The sequence below is a fragment of the Protomyctophum parallelum genome (genome assembly GCF_964188405.1).
Source record: "Protomyctophum parallelum genome assembly, chromosome: 10".
Taxonomy (NCBI): Eukaryota; Metazoa; Chordata; class Actinopteri; order Myctophiformes; family Myctophidae; genus Protomyctophum; species Protomyctophum parallelum.
The window spans coordinates 38,095,318-38,107,449 of NC_139704.1; the positions used below are offsets into that span (position 1 = coordinate 38,095,318).

General features: G+C 46.2%; 1 protein-coding gene across 2 annotated transcripts in view; it reads left to right on the plus strand.

The window, feature by feature from the left end:
• Positions 1-12,132, plus strand: part of thada (THADA armadillo repeat containing) — a 135,125-nt gene that overhangs the window by 76,529 nt on the left and 46,464 nt on the right. For both annotated transcript variants that reach the window (XM_083775633.1, XM_083775632.1), the window contains 2 exons: positions 5,523-5,626; positions 11,312-11,394. In XM_083775633.1, the coding sequence (XP_083631759.1) occupies positions 5,523-5,626; positions 11,312-11,394 (187 nt within the window). The remainder of the gene's footprint in view (positions 1-5,522; positions 5,627-11,311; positions 11,395-12,132) is intronic.

Consider the following 12,132-nt stretch of genomic DNA (forward strand, 5'->3'; position numbering starts at 1 on the left):
TATGTTTGTTTTTAATCTTTAACAACATTATCTCATTATATTCAGTACTTCATAACTCCGATTGATCAGGCTGGCGGTTCTCAAAATAGGTCAGATACACTCTTGAACTGAATCTGTTAACGTTGTGGACCGTGACAAGAATGGCAACACAATCTGACGTTCAAGGCTACTATTGAATTACAGTTATTAGTGTTGCACTTATCATGGTTTGGTTATCGGTGTACAAGGTTCCAGTCCACACAGACAGAGGCAGGAAGAGAGAGCAAGTGTACTTTGGCTCTGGGCAGCTAAACTCGATATATATATATATATATATATATATATATATATATATATATATCGATATATGTATACTTGGTTCACTGTGAGCTTGTAGATCTGCTGTTTTCACATAGTCAAAGTACACAGCGGTCCTCGGGACACAATGCCAATGAGCCGTATGCACCCAACCGTCTCAGCCATGGACCGTCATGTTTGAGAACAACACACCCGGGAGCAAAGGCAAAAAGCCCTGAAACACTGTTGACACAACCCGAACCGGGCCCTAACAAGCACCGCCTGACGGAGCGGCACTAACCTGACCCGACGTCGGACTCCTCTCGACACGCGCCACCGGCCCCGCCACCGGCCCAACAATGCGCGGTGCGGGCCAAAAGAATGAGAACCCAGTCCTTGTGGTGTTTTTTCAGGGGCTAATTCGATGGAAGTAATCCCCTGCGTATTTCCCCAACAGAGGCTAAACGGGGCCAAGGAAGAGCCAGTGGACTTGCCTGTACACAGTAAAAACCCTCCGTTTTAATTGAGCCCTCAGAGCTCCATTAACACAGAGAAAAGGGGGTGGCGATACTTAGGAGAAAGATTCAGCTGTGAGATTTGTAAAAATGGAACCCGTGAAGGTGGTTGCACACTCAACGCATTTTTCGGAAAACCGATGGAGAAACGCTGCAAAATAATCTGAAAAATGCGCTCGGTGTGCAGTGGACCAATTCTTCCCTCTGTCTTTGTTAGTTAGAGAATATTAGCAAAATGTGTGGCAAAAAAAATGCTTACCACTAGCTTTCTTCACAAATGTGTTCATAAAGGTGGCTACTATAACATATACATTTGTTCCAACCCAACTCCCTTGGGAAACTTTGTGACAGCTGCTGAAAGTTGGGGTACCATTGAACAACCAATATAAGGCAAAGAATTCCAAATTTCATTATACTTTAAGTAGCATGTGACATGTCAAACTAGGGGGTTTTCATGATGCTGAATCCATTCCAAGCATTATTATTGCACAAAAACACTCCTTGGGCTAAATTCGGCCATAGCCACAAATGTGCTGACCTCATCACATTTGTGATGACGGCTATATGGTCAATTTTAGGCGAAGGAGTGTTTTTTGTGCAACACTAATGCTTGCAATGGATTCAGAATCATGAAAAACCCCTAGTTTGACATAGTTTTTCACATAATGTATAATGAAATTTGGAAAATGTTGCCTTATATTGGTTGTTCAATGGTACCCCAACTTTCAGCAGCTGTCACAAAGTTTCCCAAGGGAGTTGGGTTGGAACAAATGTGTCTGTGATTGTAGACACCTTTATGAACACATCTGTGAAGAAAGTTAGTGGTAAGCATTTGTTTTGCAGATTTGCCACACATTTAGCTAATTTCCCCTTATTATGTTGCCCATCTCTCCTTTACTTCTCTCCTCACTCTACCTCCGTTCTATCTGCCATGCTGCGCTTGTTTTTTTTCAATCTCACTCCAGTGATCCCTTCTCGTTTATCTGCCCTTACAATCTACTGCCTCGGCCAGCGATTTGACTCCCAGCTCATCTGAGCAGAAGAATGCGTGGGCCTGACTCTCAGAGGCAGGGCTGGTTATGAGATGAGATAACGTACGTAGGCTTTATTAATCCCAGAGGGAGCGTCAGGTGTCTTGACTACTGCAAAAGGATTCATGGCGCTCAAATCTGGCAGGTTACCTTTTAGTGTAATCCCTCATGTACTGTACCGTACCGGTACATTTGCTTAAATCTGCTGTTGGGAAATGCTGGACTATTGGGAGGGTTGTGTTTAGGGCCCACCTCGAAGCTTATTAAGAGAAACACCATTTTAAATAAAACTTATGGATTGGATTAACCTGCCTTAAGGCTAACTATTAATGTGCTAGGCTGGATGACGTTATTCTTCAAAGAACATATACCCCACAAAAGTGTCTTCAATCTCACACTTGAAGTTGGTTATTGAGGGGAAAAAAAACAAAAAAAACATTTGAATTATAAAAAAGATGAAAGCCTGCCAGTCATTATTGATTACATAACCATTATTAGATCATAAAGGCGGCTGCTGTATTATCACTTCAGAAGCTTGGCAGCCTGTCGACGCAAACATATCACCCTTATTAGCCAGGGCAAATATATAGGCAGAGTATGGGATAATATAAACTATTTCATATCTAAAAGTACGGTCACCAGTTAAGCACGCTGGCATTTTATGTATGTATGTTGGCTTTGTGCAAGTTTTGCATGTTGTCATTTAACGAATGTCACATGTCTCTACACACGCACATGAACATACTAGTTATGCTCCTTAGTGCCAATATAAATATCTCCCCCTCAGGACATAATGGGAATAACAAACAATTCCTTGGGGTGCAGTTCAGTTTAACTGTTTTATGAAAAATTACAAATACGGGCAAATGTCTTTCATGTCAGTGGGAATGGCTTTCTGACAGACTCCGTCTGTATCGAGAGTGAGAGCCTATCTGTGTGTTTAGTGTCGCGTTGCTCTTTTAATGGGTATTTCTTTTAGCCCACGTCGACTATACTTCCGCAGTTAGACTCAATGGTCATGTGCGAATACCAAATTATGTGTTTCTGAGTGAGATTTTATTTTATTGACCGTTTTATTTCCGTGCACTTATGCTTAGTTTACGTATGCTTAGTTTTTGTACTTCTATGGTCTGCTCGTGTGTGTGCACGGCACGCACACATACACGTCGTCTACACTATGTCTACATTTTGCGCTTTGCTTCATGTGTGTGCGCGGCACGCTTGCACTTTACACGGATGTGTGTACGTGCACAAGCGTGTACTGTACATGTGTGTGTGTGCGCGTGCGTGCTGCAACGTGTGGTCAGTGTGTGGTTGCGGCAGTGGGAGGAACGGCAGGGCAGCCTGATAACAGAGTCTGCAGGGCCCTCATATCCACCACCACTATTTTTACCAGGCCCCAAAAGGGAGCGACACTCGTTACGGCGCGCACACAACACAGGCAGTTAAACGCCTCAGCGGACGGCGAGACGTACAAATAGCTTTTGATTTGTTTTGTATTTAGCACACTAGCCTCGCCAAAGCGCGTTCTCTCCCCCCACAGAGCTGATGGCCAGTCGCCTTCAACACCGCTGCGCTGCCCCATGTTGGTTATAGTATCGCAGTGCTGGACGGTTATGGAATAAGGCTCGCTGAAAGCTCTGCACACAAAGTATTATTTATTTGCACGGATGATAAAACTCAATTTATAGGGGCTGTAAATTTCATGCTGAAGAAGGGTTTTGACCTCAAATGGCCGCATGCGGCGATACATAAGGCAGGCCTTTGTTTGATCCTGCTAGGTGAGCTTTATCCAACTCATGGCTACTCAGAAGGTCATCGTCGGGGGGCAGTTTGGAGAGGGGTCTGTTGGGGCATAAGTGCCTTGCTCAGGGACACGCGGGTGAACCAGCGACCTTCAAATTCCTGCAGCGGCCTATCTACCCACTCGACGCCCCAAAGAAATACTTATACTGTATACAGTACCTGTGTGCTTTTCTTTAATTCTCTGAATTATAAATGGTCAGAATGCTCTGAATTGGAAATGTTCTGAAAGTATTTCTAAATGTATATGAATGTCCCTCATGATGTGTATCTTACTTTTTGTTATAGATTTTTTTGTTAGTTTCTTTTTTTCCTCCAAAATCCGCTTTTCGAGGCCCTCCCAACACATGGGCTTTCTGAAATTACGTCATGTGGCAGCCAAGTCTAATGGACTTTTAATGTTTGTTTAGAGGCTAATTATAAACTCCCTGTCGCCTGCCAAGTCTGGTGTTTGTTTAGGGTGAATTATGATGTAAATTCTTGCCAGCCAAGTCTATGAACTTTAATGTTTGTTTAGGGTAGTAAATGACAACGTAAGAAGACATCATCGGGGTGATATAAATGCTGCCCTCGCTGCCCCCCCCCCTCCCCCCTGCGGTGTTGTGCAGCCTGCACCGCTCGGTTCACACAGGTGTGATTCTTTTTATTTTTATTTTTTAAACCAATGAGTTGCTTGCCAATGCATGGCTGCATTACCTAATTACCAGTAAAGGAAGAATAATCACACGACATCCATAGCTACAGCTGTCCAGATTAAACACAAGGCAGATTCAAATCATGGAGAGATGTGAGCGGCTGGCTGGGATATACGCTCATGGAAACGACTGAATCCCATGGCACAGTCATGGAAAAGTCATAAAGCGTGATTGGGTGGAAATGCATAGTCTCTCCGTGCTGGGGATCTCATCTTCTCCTCATTCATTTGAGTGCTACAGTCCCATCCTGGCCCATCTCCTCCTCCCACATGGGGTGTAGCTCCGTTATACTCTCTCTGTCTTTTTGGAAGTAGGAGGAAACGGGGAGGCAGCGCTTTTTCTATAAATATTCTGGTCCCTCTCCCTGTGTGCCGGACTGGATCGAGCCGGCTGAGCCTGCCTGCCTGGGACTTCCCAGCCCCGGCACACTGCGAGGGAGATGGGAGGAGGAGGTTGGGGGGGGGGAGGGATGGAGAGAGAGAGAGAGAGACAGAGAGAGAGAGAGACAGAGAAGGGAAGCAGCGAGCGAGAAAGCGGGACACAGGGGTGTGGATGCTGTTTGTGTGAGCCTAGTGGGTGTTGCCTTGGGCGTGGATGCTCTGCAGGAGAGAGAGAGAGAGAGAGAGAGAAGGGGGTAGGCCAGGACTCGGTGGCCAGGGTTGGTGCTACGTGGTCGGGCTGGTTTTTCCCCACGTTGCCTTCCCCGTACGGTGTAATGAATGGCTTCCTCCTGGCCTGTGGCCGTGGTCCCGGCTTAAAGAGTATACTTACCCGAGGCCCAGAATATACACACCCCAGCCAGCCAGCCAGCCAGTGTCCTCTGGCCTCTCAACACTCTCAGTCCACCTGCTGCTGCGCTACAGAGAGCAGCTCAGTGACATTTTGTCCCCAGTGATGCGTCTAGCCCCAAACAGTGTGTTGTTTGGAACTTGATGTGTGTTTATGTACATGGGGGCACGTTTCTGCAGGAGCATCACAGAGCAGAGGGGGCAGCTACGGTTTAGCATCTTACTCGGTGAAACTATAACCAAATAAAACCAAAAGAAAAACAATTACGTTCTCCTAATCATGTTATCCAAAATAAATGTGCATTTTAATACTATTCTAACTGTGTGTGTGTGTGTGTGTGTGTGTGTGTGTGTGTGTGTCACTGTTTGTGTGTGTGTGTGTGTGTGTGTGTGCGTGCGTGCGTGTGTGTACAGGTGTTGTTCCTGCTGCGTTCCTACCAGACAGACTCTCACAGACCCCTGCCAGCAGGAAGTGGCATCAGCGAGGCCCTCCGCCAGCGCATGTGGCTCGCCTCTAAGTAATCCTAGACACACACACACACACACACACGTGTACACACACACATACTGTACACACAAGCGTGCACACACACACACACTCTCTAAGACACTGACCTTGCACAGAAACAGAGATAAGCATCCCTCCTTCTCTTCCAACCTCGCTCGCCAGAAGAATAGCCCCTCTTGTCTCTCCGTCCGTCCCCTCCCTGTCCAACGTCCGCTCCGCGGCCTCCGTACGGGCTTCCATTTCAAAGAGACCGCCCGCTGTTACACCCCCGGACCCCCCACCCACCTCCTGCCCCGTCCCCCCCATGCTCCAAGGCCCCGAGATGAGGCAGAGATTACTCCAATGGCCCCCTCCTCCCCGCTGGGCGGAGGTCAGCCGCAGGTTTTCCGCGCTTTCCCTTGTCCAGGCACACGGCTAGATAACGCACCGGGGCTGTGGAGGTTTGCACGCCACCCCAGCCCCCCCCTCCCCTCCCACTCCCTGTCCCAGCTAGCTCCGCTTGGCTACACCGATGAGTCGTTATTAAAATGACGGGGTGAATTCTTGCTCACTGGAGCAGAGCACGGCGTCTGTCCGTTTGATCCCGGCCGTGCCGCTCAGCCTGTCGCACAGAGCCGAGGACACAGCGCAGGTCAGGGGGGGGGGGGGGGGTCTTTGTCCCGAGAGAGGGGGGGGAGAAGGAGAACACTTCTCTCCCCAAAAAACACCAGTATAATTTGGATACAGCCGCTTTACAAAAAAACAAAAAACAAAACAAAAAACAGATGGAATGCATTGTTTGTCCATGCTGTGACTCAGTCGGAGGGTTTTGTCATTGTGGACTTTTCCTCCCCCGGCTCTGGGGAGTGAGTCAGCGCGTATAAGTAAAGATGGCGGCCTGCGCCTCACATAGCTGACTGTGAGTTGACTTTGGCCCGCGGCGGTATGCGGGGCCTATACCAACCCAGCTAGAACCCCCTCTCCAGTGTGATGTTTGGACGGGGATCTGATGACTTAAACCATTTTGTACTGAGGTCGAAATTTAAAAAGAAATGTCTTCAAAAGTCTGACAGTTTTCTGAAATACCTCGTGTTTCCGTATCAGTGGTGCTCAATATTTCATGTCAAGGACCCCAAAAATTTTATGAAATATGCCTCCACCCCCCCCCATCTGAAAATATGGCGTTCCAGGGACCTCCACAGAAGCAAAGATTTGAGTTAAAATGTTCAGAAAGAAAGAAAGATTTGAGGCACATTTTCACGACTTTTCAAAAATAGCAGACCTACAAGCTATGAGCTTGTAGATCTGCTATTTTTCAATAGCTAAAGCTATTTGGTGTTAGCATAATGCTAACACCAAAAGGGGTTCCCGCCCAGAATGGGTTAAACTTCTCGGGGCCTCGTTTTATAGCGTTTTATAGTGTTGCCTCACATGTGCACGAGCTCGTGCACATAAACACTAGTGAGCCAGGTCGAGAGGACTCATCCCTGAGCAAATCTGTTCTCACTTAAACTGCACGCTCTCTCCCGAAGGCCTCTTCCCATGCTTCATCAGCGTGTGCGTGAGAACGCGTGTGTAAATGCATGTGTGCATGCAAATGTGTACAATTATGGGAGTGTGTGTGTGTGTGTGTGTGTGTGTGTGTGTGTGTGTGTGTGTGTGTGTGTGTGTGTGTGTGTGTGTGTGTGTGTGTGTGTGTGTGTGTGTGTGTGTGTGTGTGTGTGTGTGTGTGTGTGTGTGTGTGTGTGTTATTAACCCATTTCGGGCGGGAACCCCTTTTAGTGTTTTAAGCATTCTGTTCTACTTTAGCTATTGAAAAATATGGCGCGCTATGAGCTTGTAGGTCTGCTTTTTTTGAAAAGTCGTGAAAATGTGTCGCAAATCTTTGAATATATATTTCAGAGCGAACATTTTTAACTAAAATATTGGCTTCCGGGGGGTCCCTGGAACTACATATTTTGAGATGGGGGGTCCGTGGCCCAATAGAGATAATTCTGGGGGTCCTTGACATGAAAAAGGTTGAGCACCACTGACATAGAAACATGGGGTTTTTCAGAAAAATGTTAGGATTTAGAAGCCTTTTTTTTTAGCAACCTCAGTCCAAAATGGGTTAATATCTGAGTGATGAAAATGTGACGTCAACCTCACACACTACCTCCCTTGTTCTCTCGACACACACACGCTTCTGGCCTTTCGTGGCGACGCTAGTGACACGCTTGTGTGAACATACACATATACATACGTGCAGCTCCCGTGCCCACACAGGTCGCCTGTCTAATGGCACAGACGTGAAGGCGGGCGGCGTGTATGCATGTTTACACACACACATACACACACACACACACACGGACGCAACGATGTCACACGGCCGTGCCATCGTACGCACACAAACACGGAGATGTGATGTTGCTAAAAGAAAAGTTCAATATTTGTTTCTAGAAAGATAGACTGTTGCTGTTTTTCTGATCTTTCCTGTCCAGAATTCATGCTTTTTCAATTGGATGCAGAAAGTCTTGTCGATCGGTGTGAAGGCAAATTCATTACATTTGCAAAAGTATGTCGAGTCTCATGAGTCGCCCGATAACGTCGTTCACTCGGTTTTCCTACAACACATTCATATCATCATCATCATCATACTATAATTCAGTCAATGTCTGTCTGTGTGTCTGTCTGTCTGTGTGTCTGTCTGTGTGTGTGTGTGTGTGTGTCAGAAACACCGCCATATCTCCTCACCGCCTGCACCAATCGCTCGCTTTTCACACAGGCATTGACCATAATAATATGGAGGTCTTAACGAAGCCCTTTTTTCGATTTGACACATTAATGATTAATAATGAATTTATTAGTGAATTTAAATAGCGAAAACGCACCCAGGGCGCAGTACCCCCCGGTACTGCACCCGTCTCAAAACGGGTAATGGCTAGTACTGTGTATAACACAGAACACAGAACCATCATCTTCGACCAGTGCCGGATTTACAGTGGTAGGGGCTCCTGGGCTAGACAAAAGTTCAGGGCCCCCCCCCTCGGCTGTGCGGCCATAAGAATTGGGGGTATTTTGGTGTAATTTCTGGGTACCCACTGTCCCCCAAAAGAGAGAGGCATGTAGACAGACAGACAGACAGAGAAGTCTCTGTCCATGGCGGGCTTTAGACCGGATCAGGCTTTCCACAGCTACCCCACAACATAGCATGCACTGTCTGCAGAGCAGAAGCTCTCAATGTTTTAACCATAATTACAACTAAATATACAATAACAAAACACAAATCTCACTTGAATTGAATTGCAATATTTTACCATTTCATCATGACCGTAGGTATAGGATGTGTACGTACACACGTCCTTTCTAATCCAACCGTATAGTCCCCTTGGATGTGAACACACGTCTTAGAGCTTTTTTATTTATATAAAAAGTGTTGTTCATGTTGTGGTTAGATCAAACAGACGTGCATCGTTTCTAATCTTGAACTTCATCTTTGACATAATCGGAAGTGTACAAACATAATCTGGTGATTTCTACATATTCAGGAGTATACATAAATTGTGGATGTTCAGACTTCCAAATGATCAGAATTGTACACATTCCCAAATGATACATCGTCTGAATTAATTAGGTAGACCTTTGTTGAGCCTGAGGTCAAAGCCAGGTGTCACGGCTGCACTGCAGTGTGCAGAAACACAGATACAGTTAACCTGAGATCCCTGGGTTGCCTGCTGGTTCAACCACGTTGTGCTTGTACCACATGGGCACAAAGCTACTGTAATTGCAACCTCCATGGGTAGTGGCTTCATATTCCTCTTATGGCCTGTGTCAGATGCCCCCCATCGCCCCTTCTCTTTAGCTCTTTGGCATCTTTCATGTCTCCTCCCAAATTGATGCTGGGTGAAACAGAACTGCCATCTTTGCTGTTCGATGGAGACCTCAGTATGTCTTCAGAACCTTTAGGGAATGGAATGAAGAGAATGTGTTCCAGTAGATCAATATAGTTATTATTTAGTCACAGGCTTTTGTTAATTACAACCCATTTTGGGCGGGAACCCCTTTTGGTGTTAGCATTATGTTATGCTTTAGCTATTGAAAAATAGCAGATCTACAAGCTCGTAGCGCGGCACTCGGTGCCGCGCTACGAGCTTGTAGGTCTGCTATTTAAAAAGAATCTGACATAGAAATTGACATAGAAACATAGCTTTTTCAGAAAACTGTCAGGATGTAGAAGACATTTTTTGAATCTGATCTCAGGTCAAAATGGGTTAAACCTGTTGCATTGTGAGCTTGTAGATCGGCTATTTTTGCTACTTTTGTGTGACACTAGAATGACGAAGTATAGCGCATTCATTTCCCTAGAATATAAAATATACATAAACAGTAGCATTCCTCTTCAGCGTTGTCGTGCGAAGCACTTAAGCGTCGACGTCTGCTCTCACCAGTTTAGAAAAGTCACAAACCATCGCGATCGCCGGTTTAATCGCATTTATGACAAACCCTTAACCAGTGTGTTTGGAATGACGTCAATCTGAGCGACCACAGAAATAATGCACCTAATCCAATGAGCCTAACAAGCAAAGGAGCCATTGAGAAGGAGATATGTAATGACCTAGTGCTTCATTGGATCGAGATATAAACCTCGCCTGTGAGGGAAATCTTATCTCTTGTCTGTGACCTTGGCCGAGGCTGGAATCAAACCGGTGACTACAGTATGGGAACCAGTTCTGGCAGGAATGTTATCACTTGAACCTATCATGTGGTTTAGCTCCTGTTAAATTATATGTAGGGGGAGATGGTCCATATGACGGATTCCGGTGGCCGGGCAGAAACCTTTTCCATCTCCATTTCAAAACTTTCAAACTTTTCATATTTAAACCAATAGAAACTACTAGAGCGTGTGACTGTGACTGTTTTTGGACATACAAGGTTTCTCCCTGACAGCAATGATATACACTAACTCAGCGGTTCTCAACGTTTTTGGCCGGGGTCCCCCGGAAATGCTTTGGCAATGTCTCAGGGACCCCCACCCAGCCCCCTCCCGACCCCCACCCAGCCCCCTCCCGACCCCCACCCAGCCCCCTCCCGACCCCCACCCAGCCCCCTCCCGACCCCCACCCAGCCCCCTCCCGACCCCCACCCAGCCCCCTCCCGACCCCCAATATAAATGGACTGCTACAATAGAGGGTATGCGCGTGACATCATCATCAAACCAGGAAGTTATGCAGGAACGCCTACTGAGTGGCTAAAAACTACTTTCTGGCCTTTACTTGACAGCCCATACATCCAAACAGAAAAGTCATATCTAGTTGCATTATACGACATTAAACAATGTTAAACTCACTTTTCCTGACATTTTGCCACTCGATTTGCCATTCACTTTATGCATGCGCATACCCTCTATAACCTTAATAATGGAGACAATCTAATACACCATAAATATATACTGAAACCAGATATAATCATTAGGGAAGGTGGATGCATGTACTATGTGTACTATATATAAACTCTTCATTTCCATTTTCCAGCCATTCAGTTGCAAAAAAGAAAAAAAAAAAAAAAAAAAAATTGGCGACCCCGCCCCCCCCGAGGGGTCGCGACCCACGGGTTGAGAACCCCTGCATTAACTAACACATCGAAGAGATGGTTACAAAAAGAAAAAGTCATTCGTTATTAATTTCCTGCCCCTTTTTTTCCCTATATATATTCTTATATATTTTTTCCTGCCTTTCAGACAGAACAGCTGTGTGGTGACGAGAGGAGCCTTTCTGGATGTCCTCGTCTGTCTGTGTGGATCCCTGACTGGTCTTCTCAATGGTGGGTAAAGAAAATAGAGTCATATAACATACTAAACTATTTATGTAACATAAGGACTTTAAAACAAAGCGACCACATGTAAGTGCTTGCAAAGTTTTGACTAGATTATTTGGAATTAATTCATGGCAACGCGCGTATTGACTCTTCGAATCTTTTCAAAGCGCAGTAGATCCGACGGTTATTTATCAAAGGTCTTAGCGGTTTTGGGATATGAATCACATTTTTACTGTCAGTGGGAAATGGGTTGCTGTCATCAGCAAACGTCGAGGAGGAGTCGAGGATACTGTTCTCTAGGGGAAAGGCCAAAGTCAGTCGACTCGCTGACTACAGTCATTCGCTCGGCGAGTTTTCCCTTCTCGCCATCCACACAAACCGCTGCTCCTCTACCAACTGCTATGGAGAACTTCCCCCCGCCCGCCCGCCTTTGAATCGTAGCATAGGTCTGAGCAAACCACACCAGCGTTTGTTGGAGAGGCTGTCTCCCCTCTGCTCTCCATTTCTGACTGATTGTTGACAGAAGTTTTGGCTACATGTCTGTGGGCAGTTCAGAGAAGCCCCCCACTGTGTGTGTGTGTGTGTGTGTGTGTGTGTGTGTGTGTGTGTGTGTGTGTGTGTGTGTGTGTGTGTGTGTGTGTGTGTGTGTGTGTGTGTGTGTGTGTGTGTGTGTGTGTGTGTGTGTGTGTGTGCGTGCGTGTGTGCGCTCTGTACGGTGCACATGTGCTTGGACTGGTGGGGGTC